This window comes from Acipenser ruthenus, chromosome 24 (assembly GCF_902713425.1).
Source record: "Acipenser ruthenus chromosome 24, fAciRut3.2 maternal haplotype, whole genome shotgun sequence".
Classification (NCBI taxonomy): Eukaryota; Metazoa; Chordata; class Actinopteri; order Acipenseriformes; family Acipenseridae; genus Acipenser; species Acipenser ruthenus.
Window position 1 is genome coordinate 3,922,677 of NC_081212.1, and position 25,361 is coordinate 3,948,037.

Consider the following 25,361-nt stretch of genomic DNA (forward strand, 5'->3'; position numbering starts at 1 on the left):
AGGTATGTGCTGTTGGCGGTGTGCTTCGTAACACAGCCCAGATGGCTCACATATTTTCAGGCAGAATACTTTTCTGATAGCTCACAGCTGAGGAATGATGTTACCATAAGCAAGTCAGTCAGCCCCCCAATACATTTTTGAAGGCTAATTGTCGTTGATATACTTTTAAAGAAGGGATTTCACACTCACACTTTACTAATTAGACAGTAGTGTAGAATGAATCTGTGGTTACGTAGTAATCACACTGTAAACCATAAGCGTAAAAAAAAGGGTCATTAAAAAGATGTTAGAAATCTGTAATTGATGTTAGAAAAAATGTAATTGAGTATGTAGTTGCATTGTAGCTACACAGTCATCTGTGTAATCACAAAGTTATTACAGTGTAACTCAACATCACTTTGAAATTTTACATACATAAAAAAAATAGGGGGACCTCTGAGAACATTATTTGGGTTAAAAAGAAATGGACGGTTCGTATGGGACTAAATTTCACCAAAGTGATTTTTAGTCCCATGCGAATTGGGCTTTAGTGTAATTACAGGACACTCATTTTTAAAGCTAGGTTTGAGTAATCAAATACATTTTTAACAAAATTAACTAATAGCCGTGAAGAGTAAACAAGTTTCTGTGTACTGCATTGATCTCTTAGCAACCTCCTATGAGATTTCTACAGATTTTTGACTTCTGGCATACAGCCAAATCAGAGCTAAAAAGCAGCATGGAAGAGAGTAACCCTTTTCAGCCAGGATATGGAGTTGAAGGCTAGATTAATGGGCCCTGCATCTGAAGGCTGGCCATAGTCATGCTGAAAGGCCCGCAGCCATTTAGGAATACATAAATGTGGATGTTAAGGACAGGGGTGATTGTCTGTAAAACAAAGCAGATGTTCAGAGAGACGGAAACCCCTTGTCTGAATAATCTCCCGGGTCGCTTTTATAATTGCTGTGCAACAAATTGCTGAAGGACAGGCAGCTGGAGGCTTCTCAGGACTGAAGGAATAACAGTAAAAAAAAAAAAAGCTGTAGTTAGGATGACTAAGTGGATGTGTCCATGTCCATTAACTTCTAAGAAATGGTGAAATTATTTAGAAAATTATAAAGCTATGGATAAAGAACTTGCTAATAAATACATTTTTAAAAACCGGTTGGCTTTAGTTGTATAACATGACTGTAAGTCATCTTGTCATAAAATCTGAATCGAATTATTATGTATAGATTAAAATATTAACATACTATGTTAGCTATAGGAGAAAATCAGACAAAATCTGCACTTATTCATACAATATGAAGAGCCTTTCACTTCAGTTTTAAAAACATATTCCCTACTAAATTCATATACAGTAGCTGTATATATGTCAAAGAGGCAAAGTAAAACTTCTAAAGAAGCTAAGTCAAGTAGACAAACATTTTGGTGTTGTGGATAATCTCTATGAAGCAATGATAAAATCCACATGTGCAGTATTCATATCAAACCATAACATTAACATGAATTTATCATGACCAGGAGTTAAAATTGTGACGAAAAAAAGGCAAACTTCCATTCTAGCGTTTTGCACTAGGATAACAACTAATACAGCTTCCACAGAGCAGGCTAGAACACACCGCTCACACTGCATCTACAGTTCTCAGGAGCATGGCATACATTCACTTTCCTGCAGATTTTATTAATGACACATGATCTTGTCTCTGAGTATCGATGAATAATGACAGCTTGTAAAATAGCTACCGTTTCTTGGCTTGTTGCTCTCTTCTAGAGAGGTTGTGGATCATCTTTTTTTTTTCCCATAACACCTAGGGCCTATATCATTGTAGCAGGATGGGTTGTTTTGCAGTTATTAGGCTCACTGCAAGCCAAGCTGTGACTCATCACAGCTGTCTCTAATTAAGTGCTAATTGGTTTATGTGGAGATTGTTTGTTGCATTGAGTCTGTCTCTAATTTAGTACCTATTTCGTAAGATTTAAAAAGAAGTGTTTTGACATTTTACGCACAGTTTTCATGCTTTGTTTATAGCCAACTGGGCTTTGCTTTAAATTAGGCAACATTAACAATTTACTACAGTAAACCATGGTTAATAGCCTAGCAAAGTGTAGCTAAGCTGAGTTTAAATCTGCTCTTATATAAAATATGTTTTTGCTGTAACTTTCAAAACTGTGCAGGTGGCACCTACACAGCAAATGTACTTTCATAACTGCTCTTATCTGCATTATGATATTCTGTAATGTGGTGTTTTATGTGATATTTTCTAATGCAATACTTTGTACTGTGTAAGTCGACCCTGGATAAGGATGTCTGCTAAGAAATAAATAATAAAGGGACACAACAGACACAACACAGCAATAACGGTCCACGATGTGGCACGGAACAGAAAAGCCAGAGCACTTGTTATTATGTTGGGTTTTTTTTTTTAATGCAGTGATTTAGAGGACTGATCTCAAACCACAGTGCACTAGAGCGGCCATTTTGGAAAAAAAAGCTTTGGAACAGACTTTAAAGTTTTAGGTGTAAGAAGCTGCCAGGATGTTAACAATTAAAAGTGCATTATTTAAACAGTTTGTCGCAACATGTAAGGGCTGCATAACGCTATATTTTTCGGAACCCCGTTACTTACTCTCCAAGACCTTCTTTGGTAGTGACCTTGTAGATTTTCACTGCCTTGTCTATCCCTAAATCGTCCATGTCTTTTAGAGTTTATTTAATGTTGGTTTAAATAATTCTTGATTTGTACTGCTGGAACTGCGTCTTTAGGGTGAAAGGGTTACAGTGCTTCGTGAAATGTTTATCTTAGAAATGGCTTAGATATTGTTCCAAACCTTATCAGAAGAGAGTTCTTTAAACATGCAGTTCCTTATCTTTATAAGCACACAACAATTTTGATGAAATCTACGCTGTTCATGCGCTGATGTAACGAGCTGTAGAAACTCAGCTTGCAGTCGCTGTATGGAACCTGGGTGAAACAAAGTGCATGCAAAGCTGTCCAGTTATTGTCTAGCTAATGTTTGCCGAGGCACTTTCACACATTAGCAATCATCACTTTGATAAGGGTGCTGGGATTCAATGAGCAGGTTCTTGTTTTTTTTATTGAATGGAACGGTCCAAACCAAACAGGATGTCCTGGCTGAAAGCACTGCCCTGCTACCCAGCAACTAGATAAACAAGAGTCTGATAAGGAAAACCCAAAGATAACTAAGATGTGGCTGCCATTATACAGCACAGGCTGACTCAGCGCTCTCCTGTTGCCTATTGATATATACAGTACGGTATACAAACATTTTTCTTCTACAAAAAAGCACAATGGCCATATTGTATAAACTTCCTCACTAAGAATATTTTTCAATTGATAAAAAGAGTGATAAGATGAACTTGGAGGAATAACCGCTTTCATTTTCTATCTGCAGGTAGGTGGTTTTCCCCCAGCTCCTAATCTGACTCTTACAACAAAAAATAGTGTAAGAACAAATGTATTAATTTATGAATTAATAAGTCACAATAACAGGTGACTAAACCTATACTAGGCCTTGATCGCAAAATGTTTTAAGTTTTGTTAAGGAGTCATTAAATAAAGTTATATATTAACTATATTTTCGGCTATAAACTTGAAAAGTTCCTTCTTTACAAATTGCTTACCAGTTCCGACCCCCGTTCCGTACCCTCCTGGGTAGTAGCCACCTCCAACACCTCCGACACCTCCAGCCCCAAGCCCAGCTGCAGTAAAAACACCACAGCTTTTTTTTTAGAAGAAAGCCCTGCTTGTGACTATTAATGCAACCAAAAAACAGATTTGTACTGCAAACACCTCCCTTTGTTTTTAGCATGTCTCTTTCCTTCTGTCATTGACCAAATGAACGTGTATTGTCATCACTGTACTGTACCCTATAGATTTAACTAATTTTGCTTCATAAATTTGAATGAAACCTGCTGAATAATGTTACTTTAACATATTGAGTTACACACCGCTTTGTAGTTTTTTTCCAAAAACTGACAAATTGAAAAATGTGACATTTCGAAACCTAACATGAAATACTGTACTACAATTAGGGCTTCCAGTAGACTTTTGCAATATCATTTTGTATTATTTTTTTTTTTGATTACATGATATTAAATAAAAGATCGAAATTATTATGTTCATATAGTTTTTTTTTATTTTTAATTATGTCCTAATTCTAAGCGATGCAAAACTTTTGGCCATAGCTGTACATTTGTGAATGAATTGGCAGCACCTGACTAGTTTCGTAGTGGGTTCAGCCTCATTCCATGTTTGCTTCCAATGGGAGTAAATGCACTGAGGAGGGGAGACGATACTAAGCAAAACTTTGACACTTGGCATGTTTTTTGACACATTTAGCCAATTAAACAACGTCCAGAGGGAAGAATCCCTTAAGAGCAGTAGTTTACTGTGATAAGCCCCTGTGCTGGAAAGCAAACCAATATAAAATATTACAGATGGTTTTTATTCATTTAACTGTCCAGATTGTTTTGTTGGTAGAAGACTTTACAGAGTGTCACATGGTATGCTAAGAGGATAAGAAACCTGATCAAATGTAACACAGCTAATTACAGCGTAAGCACCCTTTTTAACCTGCAGGAGCGTCAGAGTCCCTGTGGAAACGCCAGGAGTGCATTTCTCTCTGTAAAAATATATACAAGGGTATATGATTTAAATTATGTCAGTATTAAGATCTGCCCCCACCTATATCATTTGAGTCAACCCCTGACTATCTTCTAGTACTGTAACTAACATCTGATTGGAAGTGTGTCCGAAACTTGGAAGAGGATACAATAAAAAAAAATATAGAGGCACCTGCGGGTTTTGCCGGCTTGTAACCTGGTATCCCTCCAGCTCCTGCAAGAAAAAAACCCCAAAAACATTTAGTCCCAAACCATCGTTTCTTTTAAATCACAAATCTTTATTTAACATAAGTCCACATAAGTGCGTCGTGACGAGGACGCGGATAACCTAACGCGTATTTGACACCTTTCTGGTTTTGTAGAATCCGGGGATGTGAATGAAGAAATTGAATTCAATGCGATGCACCGGCTTCGGTCTCTTCTGAAATAGAAATCCCAAAGGCAAAAAGAAAACAAAAGAGCACCCAAGCACAGGACAGTGAGCAATGACTTTGTGACAATGTGCATGTTTTCCGTCTGCACTGCAGCCCTGTTTTGAAGGAGCCTGGACTCCAGTGCTTTACAGGTTGGCAGGATCCCAGTCCAGCTGCAGGCTTCTTGAAATGACTTCCATTTGTTTTACTACCACGGGCCCCATAGTAAATAACCAACTACAATTTATACTGGTGACCTTTCATTAACATGTACATGTTTATAAATGAATCCAGAATAAATAAGGATTGGATTTAAAAAAAAAAACAGTACCAGTACTACATTTAAGCAAATGTAATGTCCTAGGCATGGAAAACCAGAACCTGGCCTCTACCAACCATTTCCTCCATTATACAACTAACCGCGTCAGTATTTGCAAAGGCAAAGTGACAAAAGGAAACCATGTAACTTCAAACACTTTTAGCTCCTCCAAATACAATTTCTGATTGTGGGGTGCATGGCGTATACAGTCCACTAGGTTACTGGTGTACTGAAAGAGTGTAGCACCACTTCTCTGCTTACAGTACACCTGAATAAGGGACTTTTGAGTTCTGCAAAGCTAGTTTTTGTATAGCACAGTTAATCTAATAAACAGTATCAATTCTTCACGTCGATTAGCACTTCTGCAGCAAAACAAAGGGCAAGTTCTTGAGCTACGTGTCAAACCACATTTTTAACAGAGGTGAATGTGAGAAGTTTCCATGGAAACACGGCCTGGAAGATTTACATGAGAAGAACATGAGAAACATCAGCAGTTTCTCAGAGCAGTACCATGGACATATCAACATTGTCATGTGACTTACAGCATGACAGTAAGGCCATATGGAAAGGACTTTCACCTAAACCCTCTTTAGAAGAGTCACTTTTTAAGAGACAGGGGAGAACGTCAACTAGAGTAAGTTAAACTTTTACTGTAAAGGTAGGTGAATTAAAAATAAAAATGAACGCCTTACCTGGGTAAAGGGAGCCAGTTCCAGCAGGTACATAGGCACCTAACGAATAAAAAAAAAAAGACATTTAAAAACAGAAGCAGTTATGCAATGAAATCTGTACCAGCACTGGCAAGGTGCAATACACAGTAAAGCACTTTAATGTGGTAACAAATAAACACTGAAAATGTAATCTGAAATGTAAATCACAAAAATTAAATTAAGCAGAACGAAGAAAAATATTGCAGCTAGCCAACGTATCCATCTAGAGACTTATGAAAAAAAAAGATTTCCAATTAAGATGCATTAAGTGAAAAATCGTTTGTACTCAAAATGTTATAGTGAATTGGAAACTGGATTGGCTACAGTGCCGTGATGATAGCATTGAAATGAACATATTGCTTTGAGCTTGCTGTTACGCAGCTGGCCTCACTGTCACTGTCAATGGGCTTTGGTAATGCAATGGATGAATTGTGCATAGGATCCTTAATGTATACAAAGCAGACACAACCTCCATTCATTGTCTGTTCTATATAACAGCATCTCTGACTACATATTCCACCCTTCCAAAAACCACCTGGAGTTCTAACTGGGTCCTCAATATCATTTCATCAACACACTCCTGATTCTCCCTGGACGGGCGTCCAAGCCAAACTCTGCTTAGCTGGCATGACTATAAGTTCTGTCTGGAGCCCTCAGCTCCAACCAATTAGAAACTGTCAAATATACTTTTCATGGCTTCACCAAGTTCATCTCGTTTTTTTAAGGCGATATGTTTTAAAAAGTCAACTAAAATACTGGTTCAAATAAACCCCTAGTATGGCATCAAATAACCTAAAAACTAATAATATTTATTATTGGCCACTATTTCCATGAACTGTTTCTACCCACACTGTAATTACACTGTAAACACACAACCATGTGTGCAAACATAATGTAATTACAATAGACACAAACAACAAACAGCATTATTCATTTTGTAATTAAGTTTCATGTTGCTGTGAAGTAGATACATGCGTGTAATTACTGTGTTACTGCAGTGTAATGACAGTGGAGTTACAGACACTTACTGGAACGTGTTACCTTATTATTTTATTCATGGAGTATTATAGTTATTCCAAGAATGAGGATTCACAAATAATAACAGGCCCCAGAACGGAGGCGTGGGTTGTTTACAGGCATCCTCACACATCAAATAAACACAGCTCTCCATGTCTGTTCATCTGATAGCCTGTTTAAATGTACAATGTACGGGGGGAAAAATGATGTATAAACCTGAATTAAACAGCAGGGATAACTTATCCAGTATCAAGCGCCATTTGAAACGATTCACCCCGTTATTTTGAAACGGCAGATTTCTAAATGAGAGCATTCACCCTTCCATCCTTGGTTCCATTGTTGTGGTTGAAATGAAACTGTAATGATGTGTTTTTCTTTTAACATTTTCATATATATATGTGTGTGTATGTGTGTGTGTGTGTGTATGTATATGTATATCATTTATTGATGTATAGCAATTGTTTTTAATTAATTTATTGTAATATTGTTATTTCATGGACTACTTGTGTCTCTTTTGTATTAGTGCTTGAACTATTGAGTTTTGTATAAAAATGTTTCAGAATAAAAAAAAAACATTTCAACGCAAGGGAACAGCAAAAAAAAAAAAAATAATAATAACGACATCAAGAAAACCACCTTTGTGGGTATTTTTATTTAATTGCAAGCACAGAAGTGTTCTTGGACGGCTGAAAGTAAAACATAAAAACTCTGGAGTGAGAAAACCCTGGCTCAGTCGCGCTGGGAGAACCAGCGGAGCCTTTGCAAATGAACAAATTATGAAATAATATCTAGAGAAATCTGGTTTACATTACAAAAGCCCGCCAGACACTAACCATTACACTGCTAGAAATTGATTTCAATGCGCTTTACATATGCTGTGTGACCAATTAAGTAGTACCACATTGCAAATGCCTGGACGTGTTTACTGATACGGAAAAATACGTTTTTTGCTTTCAACTAGGAATAATCTTTGTGTCCCAAGGCTGATTCACACACAGTCCCCCAGAGGTGAAAAGCATGACCTGTGATTAAATAACCTTTAATGACCTTTTTCTGCATCTTTCAAATGTACGGTAATACATGCAACTTACTGTATCCTTGTAAGTAAGTAAGTGGTCAAAGGACTACTGCTATGCATTACTGAAGCTGAGGCAGGGGGCAGGGTAAACAACAGAGTACTGTACATGGAGATACAAGCCTCTTGAAATGACTACACGAGAGGATGGATAGATCATGGATACATCATGTTTTGTCATTGTTGTTTAGAATCACTTTGTATATCCTTTTCTGTTTCAGTCATCACATCCTGGAGATTTTTGACTTCACTCTGATGTACTTGAAGACATGTCTGTGAGTCCTTGTGATGCCACGGGGGTGCGTTATATAAAGTCACCAAGATTGAAAGACTTTAACAGAAAATCACATACAAAGTGATTCTAAACAATAACAGGATTTAGATTACCTAAGACATTCCCAAAGATATGGAACATCACCGTGAAGCCACAAGGGGGCACTGTGTAACACGCTTTTAATTAAAGGCTTTCTTGTTCGAACTGCAGGCTGTCATCACTCCAAACGATACAAACTATTTTTTATTTAGTCTGGATTTTACTGGGCAGTAGGCAATTTACCGGAGTGAGTTTTCCTTCCAAATTTGGATCCAGAACGCAACTGCCAAACCGGTGCAATGTGACAAAGAATTCCGCACATGTTTGATGTTGTTTCGTTTTTTGTTACTGATATTTGAATAAAAGCATGAACCCAATAAATAGGAGCTTTAATTAGCTGTCAGTGCAGCGGTGAAATGCTTCCAATAACAAATGATCTCACTGCGCAACGCTGACAGAAAGTTCTGCAGGGGGAAGGTTTTATTGACGTGTTTTAATTGTAATACAAATGGGAGTTGGCCTGCATGCAGCTTGGTATAAAGTTGCATGACTCTCGCTTTAATGGGTAATCAGCTAGCAGCTTAAGAGTGCAATGAGAAAATGTGATCTTTCCTGTTAAATTTAGAAAAATTTACCACAGAATATCTTAATGCTGTTCTGTACTTTTTCCAGACCAACTTCTTTTTAAACAGTTTGTGGATTCTGTTTCTTTTCTTTTTTTAATTTTTAGGAGCTGCATTGTCAGTTCTTGAGAGCAGTGGTTCTTATTGGCAGTTTCACAGGAAGGTAAATTGCTCAACATCAGATCAGGATTTCCTGTTGGCTACCTTCAACTCTAAAATATGCACCCCACCACCCCAACTGTATTTCATGTTGTTCTTGTAATCTTGATTTACTGTATAATGCATCAGTAAATATCATTATAATGATTTACCATTCTGCTGATGTTCATCTACTAAACCACCCTGTGATACTGTACTGTTATCTAGGATGCAGAACAGTAACACACCCTGACACCTACTCACTCATAACTGCAATGCTGCATTGGTGGATTAGCACATTCATTGCACATATTTCTGGAACAGATGATTACTCTACATGCTGATGTTTCATTATAAAGCTAGCATGCATTTGAAGCTACTGAAACATTACATCGGCATCCACTTCTCTAGCTACGTACCTAACCTCCAAGCAGACGAATAGTTCTGGTCTGCCTTACACCTTAAATGACAATAAAAGTGCTTGAGAAATCTGCCTTGCTGAAAGGTGTCATTTTAAATTGGATTGCACTGTCCAGTACCAGTCACAACACGATAGGAAGAGCAGCTATTAAATAAACATATTTGTACAGTTGAAGAACAGCCACTAGCACTGTTTAAAGTCTGCATTTGGATAATCTGTAAAACTGCAATGTTATTAACAGCAATGCAGACTCTCAGAAATCACTCCTAATCTGAAAAACAAGACTATAAATGAAGGCATCAGCACAAGCTCAGCATTTTTGTTTAATATTTAGCAACCCGTCAACTAATGTTTATATGGGACAATTTTATAAATAATCCTAGAGCTGTTTGAAAAAGGACTCTATTAAGATGCTTATAATAATACTGAACATAGTGCTTGACTATCTAAGGCAGGTATGAAATCATAATAGAAGAACTCAAACAAAGACAATGGCAGAACAAGGACAGTAACGGTCCTGTACATTATGAGCCATTGGTAGAATGGTACCCAGGTAGTAACTGTTTATCCTTTGTAAGAAATCACATGGTTTTAAAGACTGCATCGGTTCACAGAACGGGTTCATCCTAAAAGTCGTTTTAAAAATGAATTGGTTTAAAGTCACACAGTTTATATGTGTTCCCCTTGTACAAAACGCTTGAAGGCTTAATCACTTTTTTTTATTGTATCATTTCATTTTAATACTCTTTATTGCATGAAAAAAAAACTCAAAAAGCAACATTCTTTGCTTTGCAGTCAGTTCTTGTTTTTTTATTCCTGAGGTTTTTGCATGATCATTTTTGTTCACTTTCTTGACTTTTTACTTGGTTTACTATATTTGCAGTTATACCAGACAGGTGGATAAATGAATGGTGCTCAGGTAATATCAGCAGTCTGGACTACATCACAAAAAAACCATCACCTTCTGTGTAAAGGACTTCAAGCAGTGTGGCTTTGAATGCCATTTATTTTAATATTTTTACAATCAGTCTGCGTGACTTTGACCTGTACCATGATTTTCATGAAATCAGGGAGCACAGAAAATGACCGAACAGTATTCTCCAAACACCTACAAACATTAAAAAACACATCACAACCCAACATTGTGAATACAGCTGTGCTGTTCATTTGTGTTTCAATAGCCTCTCATGCATGATAGTTTTATTATGAAATAGCAAAATTTAAAGTAATCTCTTCCCGTAACATGTGCAGTTATATGGGGCACCAAGTGTAAAAAAAAAAAAAAGCGTTAACAATTTAAAATGTCTTTTTTCCCAGATTTAGCTTAAATCTTGTATTTTTTTTTGCATATTTAAACATCTTTTTTCAGATTTATACATGTTTAAATGTGTACTTTCAGATATAATTTATAAATCTGAAAATATTTAGGAAAGTTTCAACATTTAAATCCAGCATGTGAAATAAATCAGAGAAGAAGAGCTCCAGTTTTTACACTCGGCGAGCACTCTTAGCTAAATATCGGTTTTTAAATCTGTTTTACACTCGGTGAGCACGTTTAGCGTTTATAATGTTTGCTAAATCCAGAGTTAACATGCAAATGAGTTCCGGCCATTTGAGTTTACACACGGAGGCCAGAACTCATTCGCACGTCAACTCTGGATTAAGCAAATATTATAGATTTAGCTAGATTAATCTCTACTCGCCAAGTGTAAAAAAAAAAAAAACTGGAGCTTTTTTCTCAGATTTATTTCACATCCTGGATTTAAATGTTGAAACTTTGCTATATATTTTCAGATGTATAAATTATATCTGAAAGTACACACTTAAACATGTATTTAAATGTTTTTCACGACATTTATAAATCTGAAATCTGAGTAAAAATAAAAGATGTATTAATCCAGCAATGCAGAATTAAACTGTATTAAAAACCCAACTGTATAAATAGGTAATTTTATGTAAAAATAATGTGTAAAAAATGATGTAATTGTATGTAAAAATAATGTGATATCTTGTAACAATTGTAAGTCGGCCTGGATAAGGGCGTCTGCTAAGAAATTAATAATAATAATAATAATAATAATAATAATAATAATAATAATAATAATAATAATAATAATGTTTTCAGAATTTTTTTTTTTTTTTATCAGTCTCTGTATTTCTTTTTTATCCTGTATGAATGCCTGAAAGTCGCTCATCACTAGTTAACACCAGCCTACAGTCACATTAATGAAAGTGAATAGCATTCCCACAGGTACAGATTTATATCTTAAAAGACGCTTCATCAGGACATGAATTTAACATAAAGACTATGGATATCTGTATGTGCCTTTGTGACTATTTGTAAATGGAGGGCACAGAACAAACACTGAGAATACTTCATTTGTATAATAAAGTCCTAAACTGTAGAGCACAGCTTTAAGCTTTCATTACAAAAGCTTTACAAAGAACTAGCGTAAGAAAGATGCTAAAAGTGGCACCCAGTCATTGTATTTTTTAAATACGCTGGGCTTTGGAAAATTCACAAGGAAAGATTTACCGAGCAGCAGCTGGCACTGTACTTTTTAAATGGTCCTATTTGTACATGAGTAGAAAGCGTTCAGTCTTTTTATCCACCCCTCGGAGAAGCTAAATATACAGCTTATATAGCTTATATAGTTCCAGTATTGGATTCACTCAGACATAACAGCGCAAACCTCAAACACAAACCTCGCTGACTGGCTGGAGCAATGTGCTATGACGATACTGCCATCCAGACTGGAGAATCTGCAGATTACTGGAAACCCCACTATTCTATGTTGTTCTCTGTACTGCAGCTGCCTTTACCTAGCTTTGATTTTGTCTGGAGAATCCAAAGTGTTCGGACTGAACAGCCTTCATCATTCAATTCAAATCACAAGGCAAAAGCGACCTCCACTCTGCCAACCCCACCAACTTTCTGTCAAGATAAATGTACAGAAGGCGGAGCTAGCAGAGTTGAAAGTTGACATTGTCACATGATTTTAATAGAATGAGGAATGCTGTTCAGGACTGTCATTTAGGGTTTTCTAGGCAAGCAGAACCCAGGTCTCCTCAGGATGATTATAAACACCATAACAATATAAAAAGAGTGAGAAAAAGAGAAAAAAAAGAAAAAAAGTGAAATGTCACTTGAAGATTTACTCTTTAATAATTATTTTAATTTGTTCCACCATAATTGACTTTTTGCTAAAGTCACAGTATCAAACTCATTTGTTATTATTTTTGATTCGCTTTAGGTGATATCAGGGGAAAATGTTACTGCAGCAAGCACAAAAAAAAAAAAAAACTACAATAAAACACAGTTTTGTGGTTGATGTCACAAGCCCCTGCAACTACCCCACCCCATTAGAACATCTGGACACACATGCTGTGGAGAACACATAAATGCCAAGTATGCTTAGAAAAATAAATGCAAGACACAGTCTCTGTTGTAACGATAAAAGTTCTGTTCTGGGCAACAGCTACAGTATCTGAGCAGTTGAATGCCTTGGCAGGGCATGAAACCTGATTTCACAGCGAGAATACTAAATGGGCATCGGGATGTATGGAGAATTTTCAGCTGTTGAAGCTCGGATGGAAGTCTGGAAAATTCGGCAAATCAAAAAAATAAAGGATTTGTGTAGGATGGGGAAATGTTAACTATATCCGAACACGGCGACACAGCTACTGTACAGCTAAACCATTCTTTTCTATTCAAAGTAATTCCACAGTCTACAGGTCTACAGTACCTAATAAAGTTTTACCTGCAGTCGGATTAAAATCGGACTTCAGAGGTTCACCTCTATAGAAGGACCACCTATCTTATTTGACCTCACTAATGAATCCCCAAAGAGAATATTTCTCATCTTAACACATCTAGTTATAAAGACTATAAAGACCACTTTTTCACTAGTCTCTCGAGTGTGAAAGTGTTACAGTAAAAAGAAACTATTGGCGAAAAGCTGTGTATTTCCTGTGTAGTACTTAAAAGACGGACAAAGTGGAATAAACTAAACCACGGAGAGAATAAACGATGATTGAACACTTGTGGTCCATTTGGGAAACTACGTCAGGTGGTGAGATGGGGATTTATGATGCAGACATTTACTTTATGAGAGACAGGAGACTAAAGAAACACTTTTGTCTTTAACTGTTTATGCAGAAACACTCAGACTGACCGCAGGCTTCACAAACAATTTAAATCAACATGACACATGTTCACGTGTTACATTTCAACACAGCACAACACAAAGTTGTCAGAATTCTGTGCCCCAGCAGGGGGGAAAGTTAACATTACACACTTGGAAAGTCAAATTTAATTTTCCCTCTAGGAAGGACATGTTTCAGGTATCTGGCAACGAAAAACCAACGCAGAACAAATGATTGCAAATGACATTATTTTGCAAATAAGCCTCAAATATGTTAGATTACAATGTAAAGTTATATAATGCAGTAATGGAATGGAGTATTTGAGAGGGATTTGTAGTGATTTATGAATCTACTGTGTGTCCAAGCCATCATTCTTGTGTTATCTCGTGTTATCTTCTCTTGATTCACAAACTTTCAAATTATTAACAGACGAAATGGTTTGGATGTTAGTCCACAAAACTCAACTTCTTCTTAATGATATAACACACAGTTCATTTCAATGCTAAAGCCTTAGCCAAAGTTCTTATGGATCAATTGCTGCTCCAACTTGTTGGAAGTAATTGTTTGCTGTAAGTGTAAGCCTCTTCTTAAAGTTGGCACAGTCAGCATGGAGTCTGCTCAATAGATTTAGTTCTGGCACTGGACTGCCTTCTCGGCCATAAAAGGTCAACCCACAGATGGTAAGAATACAAACAACGACAGCCTCGGAATTAATAATAAAATATAACAATGTACCAATAAATTGTAATTGAATATTCATGTCCTTACACACAGAAAAGGTGTTAGTCATTCCAAAAGATATTCAGCGTGGTACATCACAAATGTTTGTTTTTAACTAAAAGGTATACTGACTTAATCTTTCATCGAAATAGACTGGCAGTTGCCTTTGAAACTCGCTTTGTCTCCTATCAGTCTGATAGCAGCCAGAAAAGGAGATGATATATTAGGGTGAATTCCTTACAGTATATGAATCTTTTGCTAAATACATATTAAATGAAAATATACCTTTGTCCTGAAGAGTGGTTCTTTTATACTAAGTCATTGAGACGAATATAGTGCATGGCACTGCATTTGATAAATCATAAATCAACCAATTTTTTTGTTTTTTTAATATATAAAAACTAGTTTCAATATCCTTGGCACTTAGAGATTGCTGAGTCCAATTCTCCTAGATCGGAAGGATCCGAGTTAGAAGTGCCAGTTAGTGTCTAACACACCCTTAACCTGATAAATCTGATATGCGCAAAAATGTGGCTCCTCTCACACTCAGCACAATATCAGTATTTTTCTTTCCTGGCAATGCTGAGGTTTCACCTCACTGTCAAACAACATGTCAGAGCCCTCGCTTGCCAAATCGATTTCAAAGAACGTGTTAATGAGTCTCTCATTGCACTTTTATCAAGCAATAAATGAATGGCATGCAACAAAAGCCTTTTTATACCGTTTGTCTTTCCACAGATTTCCAAGTTGCTTCCAATGCTAGCTTTTATAGGGTTCAGAGCATAGAATGATTTCTCTGCTGAGGGCTCAATTTTTACGGTATTCCAGTCATTTTCTGAATATTAGGTGCTTCCTTTGGGTAGCGTTCATGATTGAGCTGTCTTGGGTTACCTCCCTTGTAAAACTCTTGTATGCTACCCTAGATAAAAACACTATTCTCTACTAATCCGAGCCCAAGTAAAGAGCTCCTATGTAGCAAACAGAAATTCTCATGAAATTAGTTTTTTGTCCTCCAAAAAATGACAGTAGCTAAAACTCTATGCTTTAGGTATTACCCAGACTTGCCCTCACAAGATATGCTTTGCAAAGTGATTAAACATCACTTCCAACAATTCAAATGAATATCATTCCAGGGGAAGAGTAAGCTTTGGGATTACAAGCCTGTGCCTGTTTAAATGGTTTGCAATCTCTGAACTTTCTACACGGGCACACAGATTGGTCTATTGAAATAGGGCATTATACTGAAAGAGTTTTAGCCCAGTTGAACTGAGAGAGCCACATTCCTGGATGCTCATCTACCTGTCTGACCATTTAATTAAATTCAGATCTTAATCGTTTAAACAGCCATTAAGATCTACATCTCATTTCCATCTCATTTCCATTGCAGTTTTCAAAAAACATCTGCAATGTGACGTTTAGCATGCACAGTCTCCTAGTTTATCCCAGCCTAAAAAAATATCAAAATTACTATTAAAAGAAAACTTGGGAAAACATGGCACCAGCTCTGTGTCTTGTACACTAAGTCAGTGTTTAAAAGCACCACTGTTCCATGAGCTTTGCAGTGAAGCAGTCTATCCACTGAGCCAGCTGTTCATTAAGGGATGACAGCATAAGGAGATAAATGTAATTAATACAGGGCTTCTCATATATCAATACAAAAAGTTAAAGGCTCCAGTAAATGTTCTTCTGGCAGATTATACATCTCCCCTCGCGTCTGATGCCAAAACAGCTTAGCAAGGTTTTTGTAACAAAAGCAAAGGCCCTTTGTATAAAATTAACAGAAATGCCTAAACCTGCATATAATAAATCCTGTTATTATAATTCAGCTATGGCAGCCCAGAGCGAGTGCCATTGATCCACATTCTTGCATTTTTTTTCTTTTTACTGTATTTATTATTTTAAAGTTTAAATACAAAGAAGAACATTTTACAGTCTTCAAACAGCATTAAAAAAAAAAAAAACCTGGATCTGACTGAAAACTAAAAAGAGGTTCAAAAGATCAACAGAACCCCCTGGCAATCGAAAAAAAAAATAACAGATAGAAGGAAGAGGACTTGGAGCCTTTCATTATTTGTGTTATGAACAAGGACTCTAGTCAGTTGAGCTTAATGGTAGCATATATAAATACAGTTGGTTTTCAAAGAGCTTGACTGAATGTCCATGTGAATCAACATGATCTGCGTCGCTCCACCAGACCAAGAGACCAGTCCAAATCTGTCCACTCTATTTATCAAGGCCTGCATAATGCTAATAAGTTCAATTGTTAAGCAGAACATCATATATATATATTTTGCACATATTGGACTGTACTGTGGGTGCTCATCTCACACCTGAGAGAATGAATGAAGAAGAGAGATGGGGGTAAGAATGGGTGAGAGAATGATAGACTCTTAACTGAAATGTTCTTTTATTGGTAACCCCAATACTTATCCTAGCTGACACGATTCAGGAAGAAAACAAGTCATTCGTCTCTTGGCTGGTCCGTGGGGTCGTGGGGTGGGGGGGTGGGGGGGTGGGGGGGGTGGGGGGTGGGGTGGTATGGCGTCTGATGAAAGATGTTTTCATTTTATAAAAATTCAAGCTAACAGCTAAGAGTCTGGTCAAAACAAGCAGCAGATGTACTGTATTACATGATTAACTAATTAGTAATACTGAACATCATATTCCAAGGACCATAAATGACCAAAAGCTGTAAAAACAATATACAGCAGAACACTACACTACATAGACAAGCGCACTATAGTACTACAGTATTATATTAAACTGTAGTTTAATATTTGACTGCAGTAACTACTGAAGCTCTTTGGAGCTGATTAGCACACCATGAGTTTAACAAAAAGTGCCATTCTGCTACATTATTTGGGTTATTTTCCATTATGAGGAAATTTTGAATTAAAAAGACGAACCACATTCTGTGCAGTAAACTCCTTCATAAAGGCTACATAACACTGTGTAGCTGCTGAATCACTTTGAAAACCAACATTATTAAACATTTTGTCAAACCAATTTGTTAGAATCTAAAGAACTGTAATAATACCACTTTTACTGTTATTAATGAGGTCTTACCATTTTTCCCCGCATTGTAGTAATTTTATGTTTTTAAAGGTTTTAAAATTTTAAAGTTTTATGGCAACACATTAGACAACTTCTGAATACTTACATGATGTCAAGTTGGTTTACAAGATTATTATGAAGGATTATGCACGTATAGGTACATACTGTATATATATATATATATATATATATATATATATATATATATATATAAAAAAAATACTTTTTGTGCATACTTCAATAAAAAAACATGATTTAGGCAATAGAGATGAGTGATTTAGGATGCAATACAAAACACAAGCAAATATGCCTAGCAACAGTCTTTAAAACTTAAAATAGTGGAATGTACTGAAAGTGAGAACTACATTTTGAAAATACAGAACGATGTGTTCAGTGAACTTAAGCCAACCACAGTGTCAGAGCCAACCAAGGTGCTGTAGCTCTGAAAGTATGCTTTTTTCGTGAATTAAAAAAATGAAACATAATTGATAATTCACCAGACTGGACCTAACGTCATACGACAAAACAACCTAAAACGGTCACTTCAACGAACGTGTGTTGGATTGAAGAATGCGGTCATTTTAGAAAAGCACGCGGCACTCTTAGGTCGTTTCATGAATTAAATCAAATTCAGGAACACGTCCATTTGTCATTACTTTTAGAGTTTTTGACAGTTTTGTTATCAAAATGAATTTGTTACCCGGTGCGTCTTGGGAGTGTTATTTCTGGAAGTACCTTCTCTACAAATTGAAGAAGCCTGTTTCATTGTCAGGTAACACTATCAAGACTACGAAGATGCATTGCACATGTCTAACTGAGTCCTGTCAAAGGTGACATAGGTCGAAAAGGCTCATCAGTTTCTACTTGTTCAGGTAAGTTGAGGAGGCGCCTTGCTTCATTCTCTACCATAGTTTCTGGCCTCTGTTCTACTGTATCTGTTTTACACGGCAACAAAATGAATGAGCGATTGTCTTCAGCTTCAGCTCAGGGAGCTTTTGGGAGATTGCAGAGCGCTTTTAGGGGCAGTAGTTTAAACAAATTGTGTATTGGGTTAGGGAGTTCTATCGTAATTTTAAAAGCTTAATAAATGGTATACATGTATAATAACTAACAACTACAAACACAAATTTAACACAAAATAGATATTCCCATTATTTTTTATTTCTATCTGGTTAGTGCTCGCTGATGGGCTAATACAGTGCACCCTCGCTATAACGAACCTGTTGGATTCCAAGCCTTTTGTTAGTTATATCGAGGGGTTCGTTATAGTGAAAGGACAATCAAAATGAACGATAAACTGTTGGAGTAAGTTCATGAGATGATATTGTGAATACTGAGTGAATCACGAGAGCCTTAAATTTAATTTACACAAAAAAAACAGCAATTCATTATCAGAACAAACCAGTATGGAGCATATTATGAAACAGCAGTTTGGTGAAGCCATTATCATGGTCTGCTTGCAATTTATCTTTATCGCAGTCTGGCATGCTGTGTATAATTTTCTGCCTTTCGAAGATGGATGTGTATTTTTTTCAGGAAACATCATGAGTTTCGGATGGTGTGCACGCTTGGAATTCATTGTTTTTCTTTATACAGAGATCAATTAATTGTTTTTCTTTATACAGAGATCAAGGTCGAGCTGGTGCCAAATCAACATTCTCTATCCATCAAACTCACCCAGTGGGTAATCAACTGATATTAAACTGAAAAAGGAAAGCTGATCGATCTTAACGTGGCAGGTTTGGGGGTGGGGGCGGGTTCTGTGTTTGCTTGGACAGCAAACGGGTTGAAGTCTTCCTTCTCTCTTCTTAGATCACGTGCTGCACAGATGTCTCGCCATGCCTATGAAATGTGCTGCACCTCTTTCTGCTCTGAATGGGCTATTATTATTATTATTATTATTCATTTCTTAGCAGACGCCCTTATACAGGGCAACTTACAATCGTAAGCAAATACATTTCAAGTGTTACAATACAAGTAATACAATAAGAGCAAGAAATACAATAACTTTTGTTCAAGCAAAGTACAAGTGTGACAAACCACAATTCAATAATACAGCAGATAATAGTGATAGTGACATCAGGATATGATTAAATAGTGATAGTTACATCAGGATATGATTAAATACAAAGTACTACAGGTTAAACACTTGGCAGATTACAGTATTTTGAAGTACAGGATTAAATGCAGTAAAATAGGGGGCAGATAAGAGCAAAATAAAGCACATTTACATGAAGGGTGATAGTGTCCCAGGATACAAACAGAGGAGTTCTACAGGTGCTGTTTGAAGAGGTGAGTCTTAAGGAGGCGCCGGAATGTGGTCAGGGACTGGGCAGTCCTGACATCTGTAGGAAGGTCATTCCACCACTGCGGAGCAAGGGTGGAGAAGGAGCGGGCTCGGGAGGCAGGGGAGCGTAGCGGAGGTAGAGCTAGTCTTCTAGTGCAGGCGGAGCGGAGAGGTCGAGTGGGGGTGTAGGGAGAGATGAGGGTCTGGAGGTAGCTGGGTGCAGTCTGGTCAAGGCATCTGTAGGCTAGTACAAGAGTCTTGAACTGGATGCGAGCGGTGATCGGGAGCCAGTGGAGCGAGCGGAGTAGTGGAGTAGTGTGGGCGAAGTGAGGCAGAGAGAACACCAGGCGGGCAGCAGAGTTCTGGATGAGCTGGAGCGGACGGGTGGCGGACGCAGGGAGGCCAGCCAGGAGGGAGTTGCAGTCTAGGCGGGAGAGTACCAGGGCCTGGACCAGGAGCTGGGTAGCATAGTTGGTGAGGAAGGGTCGGATTCTTCGGATGTGTGTAATAATGTGTGTATTATGCGTTGCTGGGGGGAGAGCTGTTATAAAAGGAGTGTTAAAGTACATATTGGACTTGTGGTGATGACTACCGAGAACTACGCTGAGACATCAAAAAAGATTTAGAATTTAGAAAGAACTTACACTGTAGGTTTTGGTCAAGCATGCAGATTGTACCATCTTCTATGCATCATAGTCCTACAAAACTCATATTTTATACAGACCACCTTTTAAAATGAGCTCCTGTAACATTGTTAAGAACTGCAGTGCAAGGTCTTTGAATCCACAACCCTACACTAAAACCCCAGCTGGTTTCGCTCTGTTCTGTAAAACACCTAACCAAGACAGCACTGAATCCTAATTACCTACACACTGCTGTCTTACAGCAAACTGAGCAAATAAATAAGAAAGACTAAGCAAAGCAGAGTGGGAAATCGTGCACAACTTATACACTGTGTTTGCATTCCCTCTTTCACATTAAACAGTTCTGTGAATTGTACACCGAGTTCTGCAAGTGAGAATTTACTGCTGTTTGCTGAACCAAAAAAGCAACACAGAATATGTTTAAACTAACTGGAGTATCATATACTATATGAGTTCATAACAACTTCAACATGGCTTAATTATGTTAGGGCAAACATCAATAAAACAATGTCATTAAACCATATAAACATCAAGCTTTTTGCAATTAAAAGCAATCTGTGAACCACACTACACCAGAAAGCCACACACCCACAAACCACCCACTTCACTTGGTCGACGGGCTACGGTTTCTCGCCTAATGATTCATTAACTCTCACTTTATAATCAAATCTACTTTTCAAGTCAACAAGCAGAATACGATCTCTGCAAACTATCTGCTAACACATGTGGCGCTAATTAGGTGCAACTAAAATGTGAAAAATAACCTGTGAAAGCACTGGTTGTAATTACATGTTAGTTCCAGCTGCAATGAGCACTAACTACATCTTGGAAAAGAACAAAGGCTATTTTATACATTTTATAGCAAATAAAATATGGCTTGTTAAACTTTAGCATTGTCACTGTGTGATTCAGTGCATCCATACATACAGCATATATTAAGTACTATATTGATCATTCTTCAAGCTGTTTTTCCTATAGAAGAAACCTTTTGAATTTCAATTAATGGAATTACATATGATATACCACATGATATATTAATGACTTGTTTAACTAACCTTTGTAATCATCATCTAATGACAGATTCAACAGTCATACTGAAAGTAGATAACTATGTAATTACAGTGCAGTACATTTGATAACTGAAAATAAAACATTACTGGTTCTAAATTTGTAGCATGAAGCACCTTATTTTTGGTATTTTTGTGACCTTAACATATTATGTGTTCTGCTGTTACCAGTTTAACATTTTGGTTAGGGTTTAGCATACTTGGGTTTACTTTGTATACTTTTAAAATAAATACAAAAGGACATCAGACTTGTAAGAACATGACATATTATAAAACGTCACCATGTCTGTCAGGTGTATTGATGTCTAACCCAGTACTTGAATACAAAGCTAGTTAATGCATGATTATTATTAATCATGTAGTTTCCTGAGAAAGACAAGATCATCATCCAACAATGGAAGTTTTTGCTTTGAAACGTATTCAACAGAGATGATAAATGCTGTAGTAAACCATTTGTCCAAACAAATATATTTTCCGCAATGACTCGAAATATTGGCATGCATTGGTATAAATCTCTCAGTAAAGATGGCTCCATATTGCTTATTATTCTTTAAATGTCACCATACTGCTGCCAAAATATCAATCTGTACTGAACAAGCGTTGAAAATGAGTGTTAAAACTTCCTGCCCTCTTTACTAAAAAATGTTTTCTCCTGAAACCTGAAAAACTGAGATAGCTAAACATTTAAAAGTAAAATAATTCCTCTGTATGAATAATATAAATGTATATACAACCTGTATAGAAATCCCCTATTTAGATACTGCATGTTGTAACTACTGTGCAATGCATTAAGCTTATGTTTTACATTAAAAAGCAATATATGTAAATGTAAAAGGCAATAGCCTTAAAAAACAGGTGCTACCTTGCTCACTTAGTTTCTAAATCTGTTGCCATACCAAAGCATCAGAAAGTAATGAATGTAGCCACCTCAGTGTCAAATGCTATAACTTTAAAATTAGCAGCCTCATTTTCTGTATCTACACATAAACCACAAACTTGCAAAAGCATTTAAATTTAGTTCAAGCTAGGTTTTACTATACAGGTATACTTTTAACATAGTTTCTTTATTGTGCACTGTGAAAAGTAACCCCATTCTAGTACAATATATAACCAAGTGGAATTAATATGATAAGATGTTCGTACCCAGATGCTCTGATATGAATGTTTTGTTTATAGAAGAATGTACACATTAGAGTTATACAAAGCAGTGTAGAATTAAAAAAAAAAAGGTGTGTAAGTTAAAACCAAGTTTGTAGTTTAATGAACCAGCTGCTTCAGAAAGAGAGTGTCTATGGCAATGCCAGACCACAGGTGAATTAGCAGAGATAACCTGAAAAATGTGCACCTACCTCCTTGGAGAGAGGGTCGACAGAGAGTCAGAAGTAGGAATCCTTGAAGGAGGGATACAACCATGCTGCTAGCCATCTCGCTCCAAAATGCCCCAGACTCTCCCAAACCTCTGGTTTTATCCTTGGCTAGCTAATTACCAATTACCAGCTTTCGAGGGGGAAAAAAATATGCCGACAAGATACTGGACACTACGTAATTAAGAAAGGGCGAAGACTCTTGGTTCTAGGGATCATTTCACTTATTGTTTTCCCTAAGTCTGGTGTTGCTGTTTTTATCCTTGTCATTCCTGCCAGCAGAGCATGACTTGCTGCCAAAAAAATAGAGCCCCCCCACCCCCCCCACCCCCTCCAAATCCACCCCCAGCCAATGGGGTCTGCACTGTCTGCCAGACCTTTCTGCATTCATTTTAAGAGAGCTTGTTTTTTCAAAGAGCAAGAAAAACGAGAAAGAAAAAAGGAAGCTAAAACAAGCCACATAAGGCTATTCATTTTTTTAAAGCCTGCCTCCAATTCCCAGCCAAAAGAACACATGACATTATTCTGAAAATGCTAACATGTACTGTATATGATCATGTGTAATATATGGTGATATAGTAAATTGCAGTATTTAAAGATGCATCTAAAACATGGGATTTAAATGCAGCGGCCATCGTTTTTGTTAAACATCTGACCATATACTCTACTGGGAGCTCATTTATGAGGTTGCAGCCCCCTTGTGAAACTCAGAACACAGGCTTAGAAAGGGTACAGATAGCTGTGCATTTGGTGTTAAACCTCAAAAAATGTGTCTTCATGGAATTCACATTTTTCATCTTGAACAAACTTAGAACAAATCAGTTGCACCCTGATAAATACACAGAGCAACACTCTGACTTGACTCTAAAGATGGGTATACGACCAAAGAGGAGAGGCATGTACAGTATCTGCTGGGCAATCATAGCAAGTTATTTGTAAATGAGTATTAAAACAGAATAATGTCCTTCATCATAGCGAAAGTCCAATGAATGGAAGCTGAAGAACAGACGATCCCGACTGCCCTGCCATGGATAGAGTCATCTTGGCAGGCCGGCCTACTGCGGGAGATCATTAGTCTGGACATTTAGAAAATCTTGGAGGAAGAAGTGATACAGTGCAGACACTCATTCGTTTCAAGCCCTGGGATCTGCAGACACTCAAGGACAAGGATGGAGGCTCAATGGAATGTTCATACTGTCAGCTGTGCTTTTTAAAACATGTAGGCTCAATCGAGAAGAGAGTGTTTCACAAGTAGTATCTCAGTCTCTTTGTCTGATGCCTCATAATATTTTGAAATAAATAAGACTTGTAACAGTGTCTGGCAGAGGAACCAACCTACGATGTCTTTTGACGGCTCTGTGAAACACCATTTAACTTCTGACAGATGGTCTACATCTGGAAACAACTCGGAGTCCTTTGAGAAGACTCTTGTCGGTACAGACAGTTCTTGGCATGAAAATAACTCCTGCACAGGCCTTGTGTATTGTTTGTTTGGATGTTTTGGGGATGTGGAAATGAGAGAGAAGAAGAATTAAAACCATGCTGGATAGTGCACAGCTGTGACTTCTTCATTAACGTTACACTTGCCTGCTAAAGATTCGATCTAAGCCTCTGATGGTATTTCAGGATTTACTGTGGAGTCAAGGGCCTCTTAGGATGAACTTGAGCTCACTTTTCAATGAGGGTTGGTCTTTTCTGATCTTGGATTTTTTGGCATTGTGTGCCTTTAAAGACAAATTTGAAGTAAAGCAGCCCTGATGTTAGCTTTATACATGTGTTTGTGTGCACCTTAATTAGCACTATGTGATCGTGATTATGTGACATCTATACACAATTCAAGCCAAAAAGATATTTAAACTAGTGCAACGGTTTTTAGAGACCATATCTTCTAATTCGAAGGAGGGGAGTGGGTTACTTTGTCTTTACATCAACTTTACCATGTTAAATCTACGTGACAGTTCTGCAGTTTCTATTGTTACCCTGGTTTTACTTGGTTTTACTCCACTTCAAACTGGGGTATCTGACCACAACATAAGGGCAGCAGTGTGGAGTAGTGGTTAGGGCTCTGGACTCTTGACCAGAGGGTTGTGGGTTCAATCCCAGGAGGGGGACACTGCTGCTGTACCCTTGAGCAAGGTACTTTACCTAGATTGCTCCAGTAAAAACCCAACTGTATAAATGGGTAATTATATGTAAAAAAATAATACGTAAAAAAAAATAATGTAATTGTATGTAAAAAATAATGTGATATCTTGTAACAATTGTAAGTTTCCCTGGATAAGGGCGTCTGCTAAGAAATAAATAATAATAACATTCCGTATTTTTGCGATTTCTCGAACAGATGTCATGCACAGTATTTATTTTTCAGGAATTTTTTTAACCTCTTGGTAAACCTTCCTGGAATTCCATCAGATCAGCCTTAA

The 25,361-nt window shown here is 37.2% G+C and overlaps 1 protein-coding gene across 13 annotated transcripts in view; it reads right to left on the reverse strand.

Moving 5' to 3' along the window:
- LOC117430560 (elastin-like) overlaps positions 1-23,214 on the reverse strand; it is a 59,575-nt gene extending 36,361 nt beyond the window's left edge. For 9 of the 13 annotated variants that reach the window (XM_058998084.1, XM_058998080.1, XM_058998086.1 and 6 more), the window contains exons 1-4: positions 22,924-23,213; positions 6,052-6,090; positions 4,800-4,841; positions 3,626-3,703 (exon numbers count right to left, since the gene is read on the reverse strand). In XM_058998084.1, the coding sequence (XP_058854067.1) occupies positions 3,626-3,703; positions 4,800-4,841; positions 6,052-6,090; positions 22,924-22,999 (235 nt within the window). In that variant the 5' untranslated portion in view covers positions 23,000-23,213. Of the gene's footprint in view, positions 1-3,625; positions 3,704-4,799; positions 4,842-6,051; positions 6,091-22,923 lie in introns of all 13 variants that reach the window. The other 4 variants (XM_058998085.1, XM_058998082.1, XM_058998075.1 and 1 more) reach the window with 3 other exon arrangements.
- Between the last annotated feature and the right edge of the window lie 2,147 nt (positions 23,215-25,361).